At 34.6% G+C, this 24,602-nt stretch overlaps 2 protein-coding genes across 13 annotated transcripts in view; one reads left to right on the top strand and one right to left on the bottom strand.

The window, feature by feature from the left end:
- Window positions 1-8,648, bottom strand: part of LOC132192517 (cytosolic carboxypeptidase 6) — a 56,443-nt gene extending 47,795 nt beyond the window's left edge. The window contains exon 1 of the mRNA XM_059612512.1: window positions 8,521-8,648. Within this exon, the coding sequence (XP_059468495.1) occupies window positions 8,521-8,539 (19 nt within the window). The 5' untranslated portion in view covers window positions 8,540-8,648. The remainder of the gene's footprint in view (window positions 1-8,520) is intronic.
- A 1,934-nt stretch (window positions 8,649-10,582) lies between these two features.
- The window catches only part of LOC132193212 (ELAV-like protein 1), a 50,801-nt gene continuing 36,781 nt past the window's right edge, over window positions 10,583-24,602 (top strand). For 3 of the 12 annotated variants that reach the window (XM_059613720.1, XM_059613710.1, XM_059613707.1), the window contains exon 1: window positions 19,257-19,419. In XM_059613720.1, the coding sequence (XP_059469703.1) occupies window positions 19,378-19,419 (42 nt within the window). In that variant the 5' untranslated portion in view covers window positions 19,257-19,377. Of the gene's footprint in view, window positions 10,895-19,254; window positions 19,420-21,964; window positions 22,239-24,602 lie in introns of those variants that run through there. The other 9 variants (XM_059613711.1, XM_059613709.1, XM_059613716.1 and 6 more) reach the window with 6 other exon arrangements.

The raw sequence follows: 24,602 nt of genomic DNA, 5'->3' as shown, positions 1-24,602 counted from the left end.
CACGTTCTCTCTCTCGTCAAATCCTAATTTCATCATGAGCAAGCCCGGCAAGATGGCTTAATTTATTGCTGCGAGCTGTATTCAGCCAATTTAAAAATTGTGGTGAAAATATACACGCCTGAGAGGATCGACGCGCCTCATCCCCGTGGAGTAAAACTTTAAACGAGAAAATTACTTCGAAAGCATTTGTTAATTTGGTTGTAAAATTTTTTTATCATATTTTTCGCCTTTCTTTTTTCATTAAAAATTAATTTGAGAGCTTAATTAAAATTATCCATGTATTATTATTTTTAATCACAACCCAATTAAGCTCTTCTGGTTGTGCGCCGATTTTTTTATGGAAATTTCAAACGTGAAAAGTTTATTTTGCGCGAGCAAATACACAGGACCCTTGTTATAAAATCCAGAACGCTCTCGCCTGCGAATCTGAGCGCGTATAATTTGCCAAGCGTGGTCACTCGCTCTAAACTGATGAGCATTTCAAACGAAGCAGACACGAATAAATCCGACCCGTTGGAAATTGTTCGCTCGAAACGAGCGGCAGCTCTCGCAATTAGCTCAATGCAAAACGTGGCCTAATCACACAAATCACATTGGAATCTTCCCTTTCAATCAGCGATTGCACAATTTTATCTGATTGGTTGCATAACCGAAATTTCGTCCGCACGTTGCCATTTGTCAATTAAATGGCGATTACAACGAAAGCACGCTTTGCTCATTTGAGATTCAGACGTGATTGCAATTTTAACAACTCCGATCTTTTTAAATTCAGAGAAACCGTGCAAACATTATCAGATGGATCAATTTTTATTATTGTATACATTTTTAAATCACAGTCTATTATTTTTTTCCCTGACATTTGGACATTTAAAGTAAAAAATAAACCAAAAAATTTATCACAAAACTGTGATTTTTATGTTATTCCACAAATTTACAAAAAGAAAAAAAATAATGTATTAATTGGAAGTTGGCTTTTCCTTGTTGGGTTTCCATTAATTATGTATGCTCAATAACTTGGCAAGGCAAATCAAACTGACATTCAAACATTGGGAAATATTTTTTATCCTACTTCAGTCGAAACTAGTAGCAGCTCTTTTTGGTTGAAATATTTGATCTGTATTTTTCGTTAACGTGTTCATCAAAACCATCCTGAATTTTCTCTTTTCCCCACACAAATAAAAAATTATGTAAAAAAGCGGCCTGAAATTGATCAAAACCATCTGAATTTCCTTTCTAATTGTTTAATTTGTACATTAAAAGCGGCCAGAAATCCATCAAAACCATGTGAATATCTTTTTCCATAATGAGCTGAATTTATTATTCCTTTTAATTAAATCTAATTATAATTTGTTAAAATTTATTTCCACAACTTAATTGTTTAATCCCTTAAGCTGCTTTATTCTATGCACTGTTTTATTTTGATGCCCGCGGTAAATTAAATCAAGCAATGCGTAATTCCAGGTAATCAGGTGCGCTCAAAGTTGGTAACGCACTGCGAAAAGCAAAACGCGACTTAGTGTAAGGCTCGAGTCTTCCCTTTAGTTGGCAAAGTCTGCAGGGGTAGTAGTGGAGTGAGAGGAAATTTAAAGGCGGCTTATTACAGGAGCCGGTCCGCAGCAGCAGCAGCAGCGCAGAGGAGTAATTAAGAGTTTACTCGCATCTTGGCTGGCAACGCACGCACCAACAATAAGAGAAAGGGGCCGCCATAGGAAAGAGCAGACCTCAGTTGGACGCGCGCGCTTTATCTTTTATCTTATCTGCGAACGAACGGAGAGAGAGAGAGTATGGCAGGCACACAGTCTTTGTTCTTAAACTTCCATTCTTCCTCGCCTTTTGTGCTGAGAAAGTAGAGTGTAGGGAATGGCATGGAAGAAAGAAAGAAAGCTTGGCGTTGAATAAATATACGAATTGCACCAAATTTCTCCTCCGTCTTGAAGAGAGGCATATGTCCTTGCGTGGCACATAAAAGCTGCTGGTTTTTGCTCACACAAACTTGTTGTTCATTCTGAATATGAATAATAATTCTCTCCACACCGAGAAAACGTTTTATCAATTTGAGGGCTGCTGGCGAATACTAAATTTGAGTTGGCGAGAAGCGAAATCGTGTTCAAATTGAAAATTACCTGGTACTGCGGCTGGAACGATGATCAAATTGAGGACGGCCACAGCTAAATGCTTCTCCGGGACTCAATTTCTTTGGGTTTTCTCGAATAATCACTCAATTTGAGACCCATTTCGGAACTGGCACTTGAATCACAATCACAACATCATTTATCTGTCTCTTTTTGTAAGCAATTCTTGACCCCGCCCCCTCATTTTCTCGCCGTTTACGCTGACTAAAGGGCCGCGATTGCAGCGCTTCCAAATTCTAGTAAAATAATTCGTCGGGTTTCAGCACTTTTGAAAAACGGTTCGTCTTACAATTACAGTACAAATTGTAGCTGTTTCCTATATTATTTGATTATGTTACTTTTTTTTAAAATCCCGTATAAAATTGATTTTAATAATTGCAAAAATTGTAATCAACAATTACGAAGATAATTTAGGAAACAAATTTTGTCTACGGCCTGCAGCCAATTATGTTGAGCAGGATATTTTTGTTTACGAAACAATAAACGACTCAAATATCTTCCATTAATATAGCTGACGTTAAAGTTTAACACCATGGTTTTTTATAATTTATTCAGAATTTCACAACTTTGTAGGTTGATTTAAGACGGTTGAAGTTTCAATGGAAATTTAGATTTTCCTTGATGGGTTATAATTTTAGAGACGTTTATTTTTTCCAAATTAAAAAAAATAATATCCTGGTCATGGATAATTCATGGCTAAAAATCCCACGAAGGAAAACTCGAATGTCAATTCAAACGCCATATATTATTTTAAGTTCAATTTAAAATTTTATTGCAGCAATGTTGTAACAACTGGAATGTTCAAAGGATAACGACTTGCTCGTTTGCTATTTTTGTAATTGAGAAAATACATTTGGATCATAAACAATTGAGGCCTGAATGGTCTGATCCAATTAACCATTGCCATCTGCTGCAGGGCAGATCGCGGAAAGCCTGGTGGGCAGAGCCATTAGATGAAATTTTCCAGCATGACCGCCGCTGAGAATGTGTGCGGCGGCGGCAATATTAGATGACGAAATTCCAGCTGCTCATGGCGAGACCCATAGAATGGTGCTCTCCGATCCATTTAGGCTGGTATGCCAGCCATTTTTATCCGCCCGAAGAATCTGCTTTTCTGCTTCCCTCTTCCTCGCATGAATGCACTGAGAGAGCGAGACAAGAAATAATTAAACGCAGCAGCTCAACAATGAACGGCTACATAGGGTGCTGATCGATCAAATCGAAATAGAAATACCAATGATAATTATAATATTAAAAAAATTTAATAACCTTAACATTTTAACATTTTAAATATGTTATACATAAGATATAATTAAATTATATAAAAATTTATTATAACATATTTTTTATTATTTATATATAATTATTTATTTATACCAATTTATTTTTAAATTTTTTATATGTAGTAATCATTTAGTTAAGTAATTTATTATCAGTATTATTATTATAAATTTTATTCAATGATAATTATTAATATTTTAAATAACAGCTGTACCCTTAAACAGAGAGATTCAATTTTGATAATAAATATATGTCACAGAAGTCATTGAAAATTTATAATTTAATGGTTTTTAAACAAAATATTAGTTAAACTGGCATTCTTTTGTACTCACAATCAGGTATAAGGTTGAAATATGTATAACTTCATCAATCTTTCAGAAAAAATAAAATTTAAAACACCTTTCACTTGGTAATTACTCGGCTATGAGTTTCATTAAGCTGTTGAAGCTATTCTAATGTTTTATTTATTGATTTTTTACTTTTGTTTGGAGGAAAAAACTATAATAAAATCATTTTGCAAAGATTTACAAGGATGTTAAAATTTTTTTAATGATTCATACCTCCAATAAATATATCTCTGAAAATCAATCTTTTAAAAAAAAATCATTGAATATTTAAAAATAAAGTTACTTCCGCCATTTTTATTATTTTTTTTTATACCAAATTTGTTTCTATGTTGAATAGAAAACGAATTCATTGAAAAGTTTGAGCGATAAAATCTCTTACTCAACTTTAGTTCGCAAACTAGATTATTCATTTCTTTCCTCTTTACATCCACACGTATCTGGAGATGAAACGCACACCTTCAAGTTTGAGGAACACTCCCGAGTCTTTTATTACCACCAAGTTGTGAAAGACGCCGCCCGCGGTTTTGCACTATAACTTGCCTAAGTTTAATACACCCGCCCGTGTCGGAGCGAAGCAGCCACGCCACTGCAGCAGTAAAATTTAATTAGCAGCTCGGTTTGCACATTCTCCCCTGTGTTTTGGGATGCTGCAACCCAGCCATGAGTGATCCGCTCTCGCTGCGTTCACCCCAACCGGCAAAACAGTTTTGCCGCCAACCGCTGGGAGGCGAAACAGCAAATTGGCACTGTTTTGCTTAAACATGGAAATTGCGTAATTCTATACACCAGTTTTATTCCAATAGTCCCCAAGCTATTCATTTATTTTTTCTCATTCTTGTTGTTTTAGTTTTAATTCCGGTAAAAATTAAATTAAATCTTTTTGAATTTTGTGTTGATGACAATATTATCAAGGGGTGATTAATATTAATTATTCTTGCTTCAGAAATCAACAAGTCATAGAATTAAATACTGTTATTTCAGACGTCACAGCAAATAAAAAATAAAATTTACTATTTTTAATTATCTACGCAACAGACGATGTATTTTTTTTTTCTAAAAAAATTTGCAATATTTTTTTGTAATTTTGTAATATTTATTGAATAATTTAGGGCAAAGTGGGACTTTTGCTTGATTAATATTTGAATTGAAAGAAATTTTCTACTCTCTACAGCAACCGAGAATTGAATTATCTATATTTTTCTTCATAAATTTTACTGAAATACTTTTACTTGCCATTATTAGTGTTTAGTAAATTCCTAGTAACCATTCTCCATTAAATGCTCTTGTGACCCTATATGGAATTCATATTATTCTGTAATATTTATTTTCCCCCTTTTGGAATCAATATTTTTTCAATTTAAATGCAAAACTTGTTGATCTTTTTGTTCCTCAGTATCGTCCTTTTTGCTGGAAAATAAATTGAAGTGTTTCCTCTCCTAGTCCTTTTGCTACGTCTAGAAAAACCCAATCTTTCACGCCTGCACTCAAGAGCGCCGCAAATTGAAGAGCAATCACATTATTTCACTGAAATGCACTCACGCCAATTATTTCCCGAAGACGAGGATGGTGCTCGAGCTGCAAATTCGTCTGTCAACAACAGCAGCCTTGGAGAGAGACAGAGAGAAACACCCACCACTTTCCCGCGGCAATCGCGAGAAATATAAATACATATATTTGCATGCACAAATATTTGCCCAGTTGATGATCCATGCTAAGCAAATAGTCGAGAGCTCCGCCCTTGCAATAGAGCGCTGTTGCGAAGGGGTGAGATTATTTCTCACGTTTATTTGCAGTATGAGTGAAATACATAACCAAATCATTTTAAATTAAGAATTAGAATCCTAGCCTAAATTTATTTTTGATATAAAATTTATTATAAAAACAATAGTTGTTGGCAATAATTGCTGATACCGTGAACAATTTTGAGTCAAAAAATTTAATTTCTGCACTTTTAAATTAAAATTTTTTTACTTTTAAAATATAATTTTACAAAAAAAAAACAGTGATATAGATTATATAATATTTTGTTGTATATCTTTACTTTTTACTGTTAAATATAATTTTTAATTAAATAGCATTCGTTAAGTTTGCAAAGGAAATAAATAATCTCTCTTATTTCCTTCTCTATGAATTTTTCAAAATTTGTGTGTCAAATAGATTTTTTCTACTAAAATAAGTTTTGTGAGCGATAAATCAATTGCAACTTATATGATTCCCATTGATTCCCATATTTAACAGATTGATAAAAAAATGGTTTCCGACTAAAGTTGTTTTATTATTTTATTCAAATTTGGAAAATATAATTACAATTTATAAGTTAACAATAACAATTTTACTGAATCTAGGAATGGTGTGGAATTTAACAAATGAAGCAGTTGCTTGTTCTGGGCGTATATTTACATTTATGGCGCATCTTAAATCGCAGGGCACCTCTTCTCTCTCTCGCTCTGCATCCATATCTTCACGAAACGCCGCCTAATGGCAATAATAGGGGCAATTAAATGGAAGAACCAACAAACTTTGCACCCACACAAGCAGGCAGCTGGGTGTGCACGCATTAAAATAAATTATTTCCATTATTTCATTCGAGGGGGTGTTCGCGCGAAGATTGCGAGCGAGAGAGCTCTCTCTGTTAAATAAGTGTGCAGGCGAAGAAGCAGTGCACGCAGAAGAGGAAAGAGAAGAAGAAGAAGAAGGACGTTAAGAGTTATAGATAATTATTTTGCGAGCAGTCTCCGGGCGGTATGCGAAATTACTTCGGGGAATTCGGGAGAGCGGCGGAAAAGAAAGGCCATTCCGCCAGCACACGCCGAGCAGCCGCAGCTTGCCGTCCGGGCCACGACGCGCCACAGCGCCACTTGACACGTGGGATGCTCAAATTATTGAAAAAGTTTGATTAAAGTGAGAAGAGAGAAAATTAAGTTTTGATGTTGGAGAAGAAAAAACGGAAAAAACGCTAATTAATGATTACCTCATCAATATCCAACATTAACAAATGACCATTTTTCTTCTATCAAAAGAAATTTTATTACACATCACGTATTGATCCTCTTTTATTAATATTCCTCTTGCTCTCTCTAATATTTTCTTCAAAAGGTGTGAAAAATATAAAACTCTTTTCATTTAAATTTTAATCTACGATTTACTATAGTTTATTCCCCCAAGGAAATAAAATTTTAAATGTTTTCTTCATTATTAAAATGAGATTTAATTTTTACAAGGGCGAAGAAGGGTAACAAAGTTCAGTATTATTAATTTATCATTATTATATTATAAATAATTTCTACATTAATTTTAATTCATTATAAATACAACTCTAACGTCCAATGTGAACAAAAAAAATTATTAAAAAAATTCATTTAAAACACCCCACGCGGCCGCGACTGATGATTATATCTTTTAAAATAATAATTCTATATCAAAATCAAAACAGTAAACACAAGGGATTGTGTTTCAAACAGCAGGAGCAGTTCCGCATCGATTGTATTCTGCATGCACCCAGGCGGCCGCTGCTATACTATTAACGTGCATATAAATTAGGCCCATTAGCCGCCGTTGACCAGCAAAGCTCAGAATTTATCATTGGATCGGGTCTAGCTGTTTGCTCCGTAGGCAGTTAGATGCATTTAAATGAATTAATATATGTACGCTCGCTCTGTGGCCTCCTGCGGCAGCTGCAGCTGGTACATATTGGAAATTACATAGGGGGGTGGACAACCCCTTCCCCCTACGAGTCGCCACGCACCTGGTCCTCTCGATGCATGTGTTGAGTTAAAAAAGCAGAGCGTTGATAAAAGTGTGGTGGAAAAATTTTGCTATTGAACCAAATTTTTACATTTTTGGAGATTATTTTAGTTGTAACTGATTTTATACATTAGAGAAAGAAAGTCTCTTTTATAAAAGTGAGTATTTAAAAAGGTTCTGAGAAAAGCCTACATTTTGTTGGAATATATTTATCATAACCGGATCATAACAAAAAATAAAAAATAGTAAAAATCATTTTATGAGAGTTATTAAGCAAAACAATTTTGTTAATTGTAAATACTAAGCTGTACAAAACAAGCCTTTTAAACTATTTAAAAAAAATTCAAATTTGGTGTTTATGAATTTTTACTTTAATTTATATTAAAATTATTTTTTTCCTAAATTTATTTATAAGAAAATAAAATTTTGAGAAAAAAGCACTTATTCAAATTAGAATATAATTTTGTAGCTTAAATTTTGAGTATGATTAATTGAAGCCACATAATCCCGCATAATCCATTAGTATCTTAATTAATTACATTGATACAAACATAAGATTTGTGAAACATTTTTAATACTTTGTTATTTCTTAAAACAACCACCTAATCAGTTTTTCAATCTGTTTCATTTCACAAAATTGAAAATCAGGTTGTTATTTTTTCACTATGGGAACGGAGTGGGTGAAATGTTTGTTGGTGACGTAACCTCTGAATATACCCTAAAGAGCTTTGATTGAAAGCCACACGTGTTTAATCACATGGGCGGCCACATAAGCATGTGTTCCGTTTTCACATAGAGCCCGTCGGACGTAAGAGATGTCCCCGCTCGTTTTTTTCTAAACAAACCATCAAAACTTTGGAAATGCATACAAATATTTTCAGCTTTTCGTGGAATTATCTTTGGTGTGTGCACCGTTGCTAGGATAAACAAAACTTGATAACGGCACGCAAAAAATTTCACCGACACGGCGTTGGAAAAAAGCGACAGTTTGCATAAAATTAAAATTGTTCACTCACCCGATCCGGTCTCGCTCATTTTCTAGTCAAGAGATTTTCAAACTGTCGTTCACCGGGGCAGAAAGTTCAAGCTGATAAGAGCTGGGGCTTCCGCGCCAAGGGTGGGTGACACCCTGCGACGTTCTTCTTGTTTAATGCCAAACGGAAATACACACGCCTCTGTCTACGCCGCCGTGGGGTCTAGCGTTCGCGATCGATCCTCTACTCTTTTTAGCATTATACCTCTCGCGCGCGCGATATCACCGTCGTGGTAAATAGTTCGGCTCGGCAAAAAAGCTACTGCCAGATTGCAGATAGGAGCAGCCAGCGTAAATAAGATTTTCGCCTCCGCCTAGGGTAGTTCCGAGATGTACTTCCAACATAATATGGCTTGCAATTTTTTTTGTAAACATTGTCAACTTATATTGAAACTTTTGGTTACACAGAAATAAACATAATCAGATAGAAAATTAAAGTACTCTAAAGAACTTAGATGGTCTCCTTATTTTTTACAAAAGAAATATTTATTGAAAATCTTATTTGAAATTTTAAGAATAAAAAAAATACTGTATATATATCATTGTATTTATATAAAAATCAATGTGGATACTACGTGAACTATGTCCTGAAAACATTGTGCCAGGTAAGTTTCTTTGTAAAAGTATTTTAATAAAATTAATAATATAGATTTTTTATTTTGATGGCTTTATGATATTATTTGAGCTTCTAAAAATCAAGAAAAAATACATTTTCGCTTATTTTTAACATGAATTTATAAATTATTTTTTAACAATTATCATTTATAAAGTTTCAAGTTTTATGATTTTTTGTAAATTAAATCAACATTTTCACACTACTTAAACACATATAGATCAAAATTCTGATTTTTGTTTTTTTAAATCTCATGATTAAGACAGAATTATGGAGAATTTAATTTATCTTCAATTTTACGTTAATACTTCATTTTAAACTGTTTTGGAATAATTTAGTAAAAAACATCAATTATAAAATAACCAGCCACTAATAACTTAATTTATAAATATTGATTCATAAAAAAATCTGTCCTTTTTTATTTAAGGTTTCTTCCACCTACGTTGCTTACAGGTGCGTACATCGTGTACATACTTGAGAGAACGTGGGTTGAAACTCCTCTTCACTTGTCTTGTTGGATAAACTTTTTAAGGGCTCCCAAATGACTTGTGAGATTTGAGAGATTTTATGGTTAGGATGTTTCAAGCAGGTTAGAGTATTTTTTTTTTTGCAAGTTTGAATGACAAACAAAGATAGCGGGAAGGATATTTAAAAAGATCAATAACATATTAAGCAAATTTTCATTTATATACCATTTAAAAGACGGAAATAAATATCCCTCAGTACAAATATTGAAGGTGATATCGAAAAGTCTAGCCTAGCCGAGTTTCTGTCGGCCATTGTCAAAATGCTATAAGTTTAATCCATTCAATCCATTTTTTCAAATTTTTTCAAGCCCGTTGAATATCTTTTTTTAATTCTTTCACTCTGTGTAAATAAAATTAATTTTTTTGTAAAATTTTAGATCATTAAAATAACATCAAGAAGATCACAACGTGTACAGAAAAAATTAAGTTTTTAGATCGCTATGAGGAATTCTATTAAAGCTCTCATTTTTAATAATAAATCTCCTGCCTTCAAAGAGTTTTTATGCTATTCAAAGTTCGCAGAAGACTTTTATTTAAATTTCCCTGTGTGCGAATCTATTGTCATACTTCAATAAAACGGAGTAACGCCCGCTCATTATGGAATCCAATCAATTGAAAACTACGAACAAAACTTTGAATCATTTCTACGCGAGGCAGCCGTTTGATTGCAACTGATGCACACGGACATCAAAAGCAAACCCGGCGAATCAATCTATTGTTAGCGCAGGAAACGGCGAAAAAAAACGAGAGAGAGGAAAAAAGCAGAGCGAGTACACATTTTGCGGCCGGCAGTATACGGCGGGCGTTCGCGGGGCGTCGGGGGAGTTGTGGGGGTGCGCGCGTGCGCCGGCGGTGGGTGTCGTGCCCCTGCCGGCGAGGGTTGGTGCTGCGAGTGTCGCAACCTTGCATCGCGCATCGCCCATCTGCCATTTAGTTGTCGCACACTCTAACGCAAGGTTGAGTTGTTCATTCCGTTTGTAGCCAAAGTCAGTTCTCCAAAAGAAACAACACCTAAAACCACGTCCACCTAACACACTCCACTCTCTCTCAGCGGTTTTGATTCGGTTGAGAGACAGAAAGCAAATCTTGTTTGTCCGGGCCAAGAAGAAGAAGAAGGACGTCATCCTCGTTGATCGGCTCTTTAATCGTTTCCAGCGCCCATTTTGCTTGTTTCGCCCCTTGAGGACCAACCACTTCTTCTCAGTTCCTTCCAATTGGTACGTTTATTTTTTTCTATTTTTTTCCAAACCGAAAAGTTTTCAATTTTCGCCGACACGTGTTTCTGCCTCTCTCTCTCTCTCTTTCCTTTGGCTCTTCTTTTGTTTTCAGCTTTTGATTTGGATTTTTCACAAGTGCCAATTTCGAATTCGTGGAAAATCGCGCCGGTTCGAACGGCGTTTCCGCATTCGGCGTTTTATATTTTGCGCTTGTTTTGTACGTGTGTAGCTCGAGTCTGCATGGCGGCGCTTACAACGCTCCTTCTCTTTCTCGCTCTCCAAATATTGATCAGCCTGCTCTGGTTTCTGGCGCTGCTCAACATGGCGTCCCGCCGCTCGCATTTTGTGGCCAAAACGCTTCGCCGAACGCGAACAATGTCTGCGAATCGCACGCGAATGTGGAAGCTTTCCAAGAGCCGATTTTTTAACGCCGGCCCTCTCGGTCTCGAGCGCAATTGCCGTTATCCATTATATGTTGGCTGGAAAATGCGTTTGGTTATTTAGCATTTTGCACAGCACGCTTCGTCTGGCAGGCATAATAATGACACACAACGCCACACTAAATATAACGAAATAAAAGCGGAAAGCTATTTTGAACCTTTGGCTTTTGCCGTATAAATAAATTACACGCGCGCCAGCAGTTCATGTATTGAATTTTTAAATAAATGCAAACATTTATATCAAATTTATTCAAAGATTTTTGAACACTTTTTATAAAATAATAATTAAATCTATCAAATTTTCAACGGTTATATAATAATGAACTTTGTGAGAACAAGCGAATAAATTTTCTTAATTAATGCACCTTCTCAGAAACTCCTCTTCTATAATCGGCTATAAAACTTACAACTCAATAAGTTGGAACGATGATATTAAATCGATGCCATCCAGGCGGTTCAAATCGGCGTCATCGTGCGCTGGTAGGCCTTCCCGCACGCTGAAATTTCGCCTTCGGTAATTAAGATAGGCATTTTGCCGGGCGCAAGTGTTCTGCGGGCTGCATACGTACTCAAGAGGCCCGTCTCAAGGAGCGAAGCGAAGACACGCGCTCGTTTGGCCGCACCGCTCTATGATGATATATAAATTAAAATTATTCAAGACTATATAAATATTGAACACTAAAATCTGAACTATAATTATTAATTTTTATAATAATATTTGAAGCGCGATTTACTATTCCTATTTTAATTTAATTAAATATTATTTTTGTGGTTTAGTTTCCCACATTGTTACAGATACATTTTTTACATGCAATTTTTTAAAACAATTTATTAAAAAAGGAACTGTTGGACAAATTGGCACCACCACTATTAAGAATTTTCTTAAAAGAGATCAAAAAGGCCCCGTCGCAGTGAGCCTCGGTTGAAATCAAGGAAATTTGTCTTTGTTAATTATTTTATCAATATAATGTCTACATCAAAATATGTTCATATAACAATAATTTTTTGCACCCTCTATTTCTTTTCAAATTTGTATAATTATTGTTTATTTATTTCAAAAGTTTGTTTTTATGAAATTATTTATAAAATTAAAAACATTGCTCTTTGTCTAAGACTTGAAATGTCATAAAAATTTTTAAACAAATTATTAGGCACCTTAAATGCAGTCTTAAACATTTCCTTGAAGATTATCCAAATTCCATTTCTTAACGTAACCATTTAATATAAAATATAGTTATAAATGTGTAAAATGATCATTTAAAATGGAGGTTTTTGTTTTGTATTATCGTTTTTTTCTGGTATTTTTCTATCGTCTTCTATTTTCTGAAAAGCAACTTCGCCTTTCCCACTTTGTCCCTGGATAATCACCACAGCGAATTCGACACGCTGGCAAACAAGAGGCGGCACATCACATAAGCCGTCTTTGCCACAACTTTCCCGGAGTCCGATTCCACCCCGAAGTGCAAAAGTCTCAAATTTCACCTGCAGCTCCTTCTTCCAATTTTCCGAACGAACGAATTTGTATAATTATTATTGATTTACGGAGCAACGGAGGTCCAATTATCTCGTGCTCAGCTGACAAATGAAAATGAATTGGCAACGTCGAGATATTAGCAACGTGGGGGTGAGATGATTCAGTGGGTATTATAGCGGGGGCTGCTGATTGTGCTGCCGAAGGGTGGGACGCAGCCAGCAGTGTTTGCGCTCGCACAGAGAGCGCCGCCAAATTGCGCGCTCCGTGGATGCAAGTGAGATTCAGGGCCTCTGGGAGAAAAGCAAAGTGCTCGACGATGAGTCAACTCCTGTGGGCCTGCAAAATGCGGCGCTCCACTCCCTAAAAAAGTTGCTCCGCCGAGTTCAAAATTAGCTATTTTGAGAGTCGACAGTGAAAAACTTTTTAGATAGAAAAGATTTTTTTATGTTTCGGAATAAAATTTCTCACTAGGGAGATGAGCAACGTTGACTTAAAAAGTTTGCAAACAATTTCCAACCCTCAAATGTAAGACAAAAACAAAATTTTATTCAAATCCTTACTAAATTATTTTTGCAAAATAACAACTATTTTCATTTGAAAATTTTAGACTTGAAATGTTTATAAATTTATGCCGGAACAGTTTAGAATATTCTAGATAGTTTTACAAAGTGGCTGAGTGCACTGCGTTTGCGTGCATTTTTAAAACAACACTGAAATATTTCTCTTCTCCTCTCTCTCGGCGAAAGGCAATTTTATTTTCTGCGCAGCTCCGGCGTGGATGCAAAGAAAGGTTGCCGTCGACTCCATCGCATTTTTAGGGTGTGGCACCACCACTACCACCAATGTCAAAGACACTACTTACTTATTCATGCTGATGTCACATGGCTTGGGAATACACCGCACTTGTTCTTTCCCAAACTCGTCGCACACCAGAGAAGAAGAACGAACGCATAAATATTTTTCCATTTATGTACATCGGCTTCGGGAGAAAGAGAAAGAGAGAGCATCGTCCGCGACGGCGTGCTTTCGGGAGAGAGGGTGATACGCATCCCCCTTTGGCGAAACTGCACGCAGCAGCCCCCTTATGTTTTACAACCCCCTGGTATATATCTGGCCAATTTAAACAACACGCGGAATCTCATTTTAAAAGTGGATGGCAACCTTCCCTTCCGTAATACACCATGATGGGCTTAATATCATAACGAGATAATATCAGAAATATTTATTTTTTCCATTGTTTTCTTATTATGAAAGCTTCATTAGAGAGAAAGAATAATCTGCCTCTGTATAAAAGCGTTTTAAAAATTATGAAGAAATAACTAAATAGAAATAGGGGAACAGGATTTCTTTGCAAAGAGAACAATTTGAATTTTCACAACAAAAGGAGGCATTTATTTGGAATAAAATTTATTTAGATCTTTTAAACAAGATTCCGTACAATGTTTTTCTTTTGTAAAATTCACGTTGATTTTTTTCAAAGTTTCAAACTGTTGTCGCTTTATTACTTTTTATATTTTAAACAAAGAGTTTAGTTAGATTAATAACTGCAAACTTAATATTGAAGATACGGGCTGATTTGATTTCAGTGGCCCAGAAATAAACCATAATATAACGTGCCATTGTTCATATTTCAATTAACTGAAGGCTGATGAGAATATATATGGGCACAGTCAGCATTTCCCAAATTGTATTCAATTTCCAACCCATCAGCCCCTTTCGTGATGTAACAGCATTGACGCAAACACGGCTAAAATATCCGCCAAAACCGAACGTCTAAGTCACATTGTGGGAAACGAATCGATCTTCGGAGGGTCAAGCGAAGCTTTCGAAGCAGAACCGCGAAAATACTCAGCGTCGCCATGCATGTGTGCGTCCAATTAATCACGCGCCAACTGTGCTGGACTAGCTGGAGATAGAGGCGATTAGGCAGGCCCGCTACACCTTTTAACAGCAACCCTGCTTACAGCCAAATTTGCCGTCCAACGTAACTTGCTAATTTTCGCTCTCGAGTTTTGTGGCTTGTTTGCTCTCGAGCCACGCGCACGTCGTGCCGCGTTGAAAATCAACAAACATGAAATATGAAACACGTTCTGCATCTTGTTCTCGGCGGCTAATTGGATTCCAGGCGGCGAAGTTGAGCAAAGTTTCCATCTCGGCTGCGAAACCGCTGAGGATGAATGGAAAGTCTTAAAGGATATGAATTAATACCCTGGCTTTGAATTGCAAATTTTTTACGCGTCAGAAGCAATTTCCGTGAGAGCCGAGAATAACTATTAAAATTGAATTTGAACGGTAGCTAAAAGAAAATCATCATCAATATTTCAATTAAAGGGAAGCACTCCAGAGGCTTCTCCTTGTGGTAGCAGAATATAAATATTTCAAGAGTTTTATTTGCCAAGTAATTAACTTCCAGTTTAGTTTGCCAATCGTGAACTTTGGGAGCTTCAAGCGCGGGAAGTTTCTTTAAAATCACAATCAAGAGCACACATTTTTTTTACAAAAGAATTAAAAAATATAGAGAGAAAAATGTAAAAATGATGTTACAAGTTAGATTGTTAGTTTCATAATCTAAGAAATTTTGTACGTTCCTTACAATAAAAAAAAATCTTTGTTAAAATGTGCCTTTTCTGAATGTAACAATAAATCTAGTATAATAAAATTTTGAGAACTGTTAAATTAATCCAAGAAACCTAAGCAATACGATGGCCTGCGAGAGATTTAAAATTCAATAAACTTTCACAACTTCCTATGTAGATATATTATAAATTAAAAAACTTCATGGTTTTCATACTTATGTTATTTTTATTGTTTTGTCAATAAGATTAATTAATTATTAAATCTCTCAAATAAATCTACTTTAATGGTAAAATTATCAATTACAGCATTAAAAACATAATTGTATAATAATGGTGAAAGCAGCATTTATGCAAAATTATTTTTATTTTAAATTTTTTCTTTGAATTTTGAAGTGCAAAAATGGTTATCCTCGTCGGATGCGTTCCTTCAAATTTAATTAATGAACCAACCACTCAGAGGATGATAAAACAGTGACGACAGAAAAAAAACCCAGATTCCAATTGTAACAACTGAAAAATTAAAAACTCTTATTGAGACAACCTCTTCAACATGTACAAAAATTCAATCAATTTCCACTTTTATTATCATTATTATTATTTCTAGAATGATAATTCCAGTAATTTAATCCGATTGTTGTTTCTTTGTCTCTCACGGATCTAAAAATACCTTTACACGGGAAGCAAATCTGTACTTGTTTCCCGCAGAGGCCTCCTTATCAACCCGATCAAATTTATTGGGAGCCGGATCTGCATCCGAGCCATTTAATATCACACAATACAGAGCATCCTGTATATAAGTAATGCGGTATGTGCTTCCATGTACATATTTCACATAACGTGTGTGTTGAAAACAGGCGCATTTCAGAGCAATTTCCATCTCGCTCTCCTATTAGTTGGGAAGACGGGAAGCTCTTTTCACTGCATGGTTTTGAACGGGAACGAATTTCACACAAGAGGACTTGCCGTCAAACTCAATACGTATGCGGGCGCATTCTCGCCTGAAAGGGACTGAAAACGTACCGCGAGAGAGAGAGAAGAGAGATGCCCAGATAATGAATATATGGTCCTCCATCTCTCCACTGTGCCGGAATAGAATTTCGCAGGGGCTCAGAATGTGGCTATAACCGGTGCGGAAATTCAACCGAAATTCAGCATCAGAATATTAATCCATTAATGAAGTAAATCAAGTCATAATGAACACGTTACAATATTAATTTAAAACAATAATAAAAAATCAGATGTAACTAATGATTTTCTTTCTGTTACATTTTCAAATTCATTGCAGAAAAGTGATGACATTTATTTGGAGCTGTCAAAATAGCAAAATATTTTCACCAACACTTCAGAAGAAGTACTTTTATGGTCCATTTTTGAAATATATAAGGACTAAATTTAATATTTTAATTTTGATCAAATATATTTTAATGATTAAAATTAAAAAATTCAATCTCTAAAGAAGGTTACCACTAGTATCTGATTCAGAATGAAACAGCTTGGAAGAAATGCCATTCATAATTTTAGAATGAATTTAGGAGCAATTTAAAAAAGAAAAGAAAAAATATTATACTTTTTCCGTGTCTTATTATAATTAACGTAATTGACTTAGCAGATTTAATGTTATATAGTAATTAAAATTACGTGATGATTAGACTTCATTAATTTTTTACATTTCGCCAAAGTTTCAACGTCAATCACGTGCTGTGTTAGTCGAATGCCTCGCGTGTGTGGTACTTGTGTCAGTTAGTTTGGCGCGGGTTGAAATAATTAATAACGCGAGAGAGCACCCAGAGCGCGACGTGCCTTATTAGATTGCTTTTGCTAAAAAGGAAGTTCTGTCGCTCTCGCCTTGTCTCACTCTCAGCACAGCCGTTCATTCGTGTCATTAAATTTGCTCCATTTCAGTTGAATAATCGGCTTTTCAAAGTTCACCTGTACGCTTCGTGGAAATGGAGAAAATTTGGGAAATGGGAAAGTCTCTTGACAATATAACTCAACATAAATTCAATTAAACGCAAGCATCATAAAGCAGAGAAAAGATGAAATTCAAAAAAATCCTAATTGTTGTAGTTTAAATGAAAAAAAGTGATTTTTTTTATGTTGATAACTTTTTTTAATCTGATGGAAACATTTTGAATTTTGGGAATTCATTTTTTTATTTTTTATTAAAAGCATAAATTATTTTCCAATCTGATAGATTTCCAACCAGACTTGTGATAAAAGTGTGTAATTAAATCCACCGATGTGTGGCTTATCAACAGCTGTGGCCTCTTGCGCCACATGCATTCGGATCCAACTAAAAATTGCTCTCCCCTTCAACTTACTCATATGTGCGCTTTTTGTCACTTCCTCATATCCAGCAGGCTTCGTTCAGCTGCTCGCTCATTTTCACCCCAGCACACTCACGACATTACCTACCGGGCACCCCTTTAATTCTTTTTTTCTACCAACCGAGCGTTTGAGCGTTCTCGGCATCGATTTGAATATCAAAGCGGCGGCGGCAGCAGATGACGGCGAAAATTTTTAATTAGACTTGCTGTCAGTTGTGGAAAAATTGCAAAAATAATAACCGACCTAGAAATTCTATATTAAATTATAATCTATAAATGGATTTATCAAATTAATGGATTAGTTATTCCGGAGAGCTAATGTAATTTTTACTAAATCAAGCTATTAGCATAAACTTGGTAATTTTTTTATAATTGCAAAATAAAAATAACTGAGGAAAAAATTGACCAATTTTATCGGAGCAAAAAATTCTGGACTGCAATATAGTTAATAGTTCACGCTGGAAATCCCAAAGCAAACACACACGCTTTTATTACTCACCCTGTTTACAGTTGTTGTGAGGCACACATGTGAGAAAATTGATCGCAAGTTCCGTGACTCATTCATGCACCGGCGTCAAAATAAATTCCCAGTGCTGCTGCAAGAGGCAGCAGTTCAAAGAGAACAACTTTGCTCACTTGTTATACATGATTCAGAGTGTTATCTCTATTAAATTGTAAAGATTGTAATTTGCAATAGTATATTTGGTGAAAATAAAATAAAATAAATAATCAATTCTTTAAAATTGCTTAAAATTAAGGGAAATCGCGGGCCGATAATTGATTTTGTCATCAAAATAATTGGAAAAAAAGTTTCGCTAATTGAAAGAAAATTAATTTCATAGAAAAAAGAGGAAATATATTAAAATTTAAAAATTTTGAGAACATGGAAAAGTGAGAAAAAAAATGTAGCTCTGAAAATTTCCTCAAAATTTTTTAAGCGCACGTTATTTCATTTCTTATATAAATTTGTTGGAAAATTTTTTCCAAAAATTATTCAATACATACACAGAATTATGTTTGCCAAAATGTTATAAATATATGTTGGTGCAGGACACAATTGTAATTGATGAAGGAGACTTTTTTTAAAAACCATTGTTCAATACATCGTTGACAACAAAATTTATATTAAATATTTTTTTTACAGTGACATCAAATAATTTTATAAAGTATGAAAATGGAAAAAAAATTTAAAATTATAAGATGAAAAATATAAGAATAAGAATATATAATATTAAATGTTTTAAAAAATATTATTGTTTATTTATTATTCTAATACTTGTTAAAAGTTGTAATAAATGAAAAAAATTTAAAATTAACTAATATTGTCAAATCTGATTCTTTATTATTATTATTATTATTAAAGAAAGCCAATGAAGGGCAAAGGAGAATTTCCTAGCTTCCCCTTCCTGTGGTCGCATTCCAGCCCACCTATTATGCTTCTCCACCTTTGCCTTTTTGTTCTGCCGACCCATCTCAAGTCAAGGCCATGCCCTCCCTCTCCTCTTTTTTCATTCTAAATTTGCTCGGCCATCAATTCGCTTCCTATCAATATTTATGTGCACCAGTTTCGATTCAAAACTCGTAGGAGCCTCACGTGCTTTTAGTGTGTGCAACAAACACTCTAAACGAATTTGTTTTCCTGAACAAAGGCTTGATTTTGATCACGATGGTGCATCACGACTATGAAATGGACTTCTTCAAATTTGAGGTAACATTTTCCCACATTTTCCATGATTTTCCAAACCATCTCGTATAAAATTCTACAATATTGCAGGCAAACTTAGTGATTTCCAAAAGAGGTACATATTTCAAATTACTTATTCTAATTAATTAGAAATTATGCTAGAGAGAGACGATGAAAGGGAAATATTAATTTTCAAACAATGTTGAAAAATATTTTTAGCATTATTTTTGTAAAAATTATCCAAAATTATCTTTCAAATTTTTCAACATCTAAAATTTTGCACCTTCCATACTAGAGTATGAGATTGTTTAATTCTTTCGTTATTATTTCATTGCGTAAATATTGTACTATGGAATTCGGATTGCAAACAATGCGTCGCCAGTCATGTGTGGCGATAAAACTTGTCAGACATCGGCGGGCCGCGTTCGTTCTGCTCGCGCTGCACATCTCAGGCCGGGGTGCACCAAATCCCTCGGAATTTGCACGGCTTCCTCGCGCCGCACACATCATGTGTGTTGCTAGGAATTCGAATGAACTCGCCAAGGGCATCGGTGCGTGGGAAAGGTCTTTATTTCACGACCTAAATTGTTTATAAAATTATTTAGAGGTTTTTGTGGAAACATTCAGAAAAAACTCATTTTATTAACGTTGCTATTTTTTTTTTTTTTTTTTTTTTAATAAATTTGACCAATGTGTTGTAGTTTCATTTTGTTCGGACTTTTACTCCGATAGCAAGAAATTGAAGATTTACATATTAATTGTGGAAATCTTCATTCAACCCCGAAACAAGTTCTCTAAAGTGTTTTTAATCTAATAAATCAACAAATTTATAATAGTTGGGAATGAGGTAGAATCAATTAAATCTGTGATTTATAAATAATTCTGGTTCTGGCTACAGGTCTGTTTATTTATATTTTGAAATGGAAATTAAATATTTACATCGTTGAAGAATTTAATGGATTTTAGGGTAAATAGAAGTTTATTTAGTTCGTGAGCTAATAAAATAAATTGATTAAATTAAAATAAAATTCAAATCACCAACACGAGAAGAAGTAACAAAAATCTTGCATATTTATCGCACTAACATTGCGCGTATTTTTATATTTGATGAAAAAAAAAACAGTTTCAATTAGAAATTAAAATTAAATAATCTGATGAAAACATGAAATACACTATAATACCTTAAAAATTTAATTCAATGAATTCAATTTTAGCGCAGGTTTACTCAGTAGTTGCAACTTAAAAATAATTTTTTACTTATTTTCCTGTTTTTGTCTGACTTAAAAAAAAAAAGTAGCTTCGTCAACCAAGAAAACAGATTTTTAATAACATAAATATCCTTGAAACAATCTTGCTTTGCCGAAGCACGTCGAAAGATGGGGGTGATTACTTTTATAATTATAAAAATGATGAAAGACCGTTGCCTCATCATTTCAGGAAAAAAAAAAATCTTAATACTCGGAAAGTCTCATTATCTTCTGTACGATTTCATTGCAAAGCGCAACGCCAAGAAAGTATCAATCGAATTAATTCTCCTGACTGACTTTCTTCCTTCAATCTGGATGTTGGCAATGAAGTTTTATTCCTAATTAAATTCCTATAATTCTCTATCTTACAAAAGGTATTTTAATAGATAAAGAAACCAAGGGGTGTTTTTTTCTGATAGAGGCATTTTTATTAAAATTGATTAATATTCAGATATTAAAATGCTGCTTTCTTTGTAATTAAATGAATACCGATGAATACTTAAATTTTGTTAATTTGTATAGCTTCAATTATTGTGGTGTAATAAGTAAGTGTTAACGTTCTGAAGGATCTAATTTTCTTCAAATTTTAAATGAATTAATCAAATTTTTTACTCTAAATTTGTATAAGAGATTGATTTTGAATAATAAAATATAAATTGGAAAATTTGGGGAAATTTATAAATATATTGAAAATTTACCATTGATCAAATTATTAAACTACAATCAATAAAAAGAATTAAATTCCAAATTTACATTATTGAATAGTCTTTTGCAAACTTCATAGTATAAATTATATATTCTGCGTTTTAACTTCTCATTTATTGAGTCTCATTTTTATCAAGTATTCAAAATAATCAAGAGTATCTATTAAAGTTTTTACTCAAATTTTGAATAATTTTAAAAATATCTGCATTATTTGCAGGCTTTTATTCTATTGTTGTAAATTTTACTTAAAAATTTCGTGTATCATTCAAAATGATGATCTCAATCCAAGATGCAATTCGGATCAATATTTGCAAGTTTGTAAATCATTTATTATCAAATTGATACATTTTTTTGGTAAAATTATTGCGTCAGTGTAGGGGCAGGGTGCATCGGCGATTGTTGAACTTGAGTGCTGCAGCGGTGGCCGGGGTGGATTCTGGGGAAGCTGCTGCATGGCCGTCCACCCCTGCGGGGGGTGCGTCTGCCTGGTCGGCGGCGGCGGCGGGTCGGCGGCGTGCGCCCGCGCACCCCGGCCCAGAGGGCGGTATCAGCGTGGCAAGCCGAGAGCGGACGAAAGCGCCGTCGGCCGCACCTTCCTCGCTCAGTCGCTAGTTAGATAGGGACGAGCGCGGAGCCACCGCCGCCTTTTGGTTGCTCTTCATTATTACATTATCTTTGGTTTCGCCCCATTTGTTAAGTACTCTCTCTTGTTGCTTGAATATATCTACCGTTGCTTGTTGAATTCGTTGCAACTCTCGCGCATATAATTCAAATCAAAACGCCGCGGCGCGCGCCACAGCCAACCTCGTACATTTTCGGTCGATCCGAAAAGAATCCAACGCGTTCGCACCACCGCCGACACACGCCACAACGACGCTTCACGACTTTCCGGTAGGACTTACAATTTCAACTTTCAAAGTTGGAGTTGAACTTTATTTTAAATTTTTATTGTCGTTTGAAAAGAAATTGAATTTACAATTTCCTAAAAATTGCTTGCAAATTTGCATTAACATGCAGACATTTCGTTTCCGTTATAGAATTATCAAGCTTTTAATTTAGTAATTAAAAAACTACTTAAATGTAAAGAAAATTTTGATTGGGTTTTTGTTTTTTAACAAATATTTGTAATTATTGCATTTTTTCGCTCAAGTTTTAGTTTAATTTTTCCTATTAATTTTCAAAATCTTCAGATTTGTTATTTTTTGTACATATTATATGTTAAGGTGAAAATTAAATCCAATGAATTAATGAAGGAAAATCCGCAGAAAATTGTCAAGCGCGCTGGGTTCTGCGGTGCGACTTAACCTTATGCAATTTTATCTTCATTGGATTACGTCTCGTCTCATTTAGCTCAAGCGGATCTCTTTTGAAATTAGCTTAGCTCTTCATTTTATCTAGAAAGAAGTTCAGCGTTTCTACTTCAAATATAAAATTTAATTCGTTATGTTCGTGATAAATTTGATATGAGCACCTAGAAATTTTGCACTATTTTAACTCTAAAATCCCTCAATGCTCTCCTATAATTTTATCATATATAGCTGACTTATTGAAATATTTTATTTGTGCAGATGTCGAGTAAAAATATATTAGAAAAGTTTTAGATAAAATAATTAAATTGTTTTTAAATCCTTCAGGCTGATTTTTAGCTTATTAGACTTATAAAAATAATTTCAATCAATATTTTAAGAGGAATTAAACAAATAATGACTTATTATTGACAAATTAATTCAAGTCTTTACAATAATGGTGGTTAAATTTACAATTTTTGCCATTAATTGCAAAAATGGCTCCTATTGTCTTGAAGACTTTGTTTGAGTGTGTCAGTAAGGAGTCCTTAATCTATAAATATTAAAAAGTGGATTTTTCATTTACGAAATTCAAAGATTTTTTAATATGTTGAAACATATTTTTTCACTAGCTTATGATTTCTCTCCCCTTTCTGATTTACAAATTTCATATCTAATAAGATGGAAAAAAATTGTATTTACTTATTGAATTTTTCCCGTACGTTTTTGGGGTGAGCCGAAAAATTGTCCCCTCCGTCTTCTTTCTTCTTCCTCCCTTGCCGCTTCGGCTTTTTGCACTTTTTGCTCGCCTATGTATCCCTACGCAAACTTTTCTTTTCTGGAGAAACGGTTTGATACTTGGCACGCATCTCGCCCCCGTGCCTCCGCGACCGCCGCCGCCGCCGATTCAACAAACAAACTCTTTGCTACTTCCCCAAGCCAAGCTCGTCTCTTTTTATCCACGGGCGCGCAGGCGGGCGCCTTTCGCATCTGCCTCTCTTTCTCTCTCGCTCGCTCTTATCTCTATTTTGACACTTGCGAGGCGCTGAGCCACTCACTTAATGCCTAATGGAATCACTTGAACCAATTATTATTTCCTTTCGCCTCCACTCGCCGAAGAAAGGTCACGTTGCAACGGTTAATTACCAATCAATCTTTGAATCGTTCTAAATCGTGTTCCATTTAATCCTGGCTGTGATCAATGGAATTATATCAAAAGGCAATTTATAATGCATTTATCGAATTAAATCTGGCCTGGCTAATTTTGGAAAAATTATTTAAATGATTAAATTATCATAAATATACCATTGGATTGAGTTTTAGCTAATGAGAATGATAAGACATACAAATTGAATCAATTAAATTTTTAAGAGGAATATTAAAAATTCAATTACATTGGTTTTTATTTTTCATATAAATCAAGAATTCATTCAATCCATCAATATTTGACCAAAAATAATATTCTCATTGTTCTACAAACTTTTTCAAGCTCAATCACATTATTTTTATATGACCACGATATCCTCGTAACTTTTTACACTCAAAACGTTAGAGCCCAAAGGCATTTGGAAAGTTTGCTTTTTGCACATGAGAGCAGCCGCTTTTAATCTCGATCACCCTTCTGCTGCCATACGGCTGCAAAATCTCTTTCCGAGAGAACCGATCAACCTGCTCAAAACTTTGCCAATTTTAAGCATATCAACGGCCTTCTTAGGGTGCACAAGATATTGGAAAAGAAGTCGTCTCTCGTTCAAAAGTGCTATGTCAAAAAAAGATATCGGAGGCAAATAATAATCTCTCTCTCATTCCAGCAAATTGAATTTCCAACTTTTCATACATTTTCACAGATGATTTCCCCTGAACATGACGTTGAGTCGAAAAGTCCTTGGGTCTTAATTTTGGCTCGGCAATTTCCAGTTGGCCAATCAGGCGCTTGTTTTGCCATCTCTCTGGAGAACTCATCTTTTTC

Source organism: Neocloeon triangulifer, unplaced genomic scaffold, assembly GCF_031216515.1.
Source record: "Neocloeon triangulifer isolate White Clay Creek 2 clone unplaced genomic scaffold, ASM3121651v1 ptg000003l, whole genome shotgun sequence".
Taxonomy (NCBI): Eukaryota; Metazoa; Arthropoda; class Insecta; order Ephemeroptera; family Baetidae; genus Neocloeon; species Neocloeon triangulifer.
This window is presented reverse-complemented; position numbering and strand designations above follow the sequence as displayed.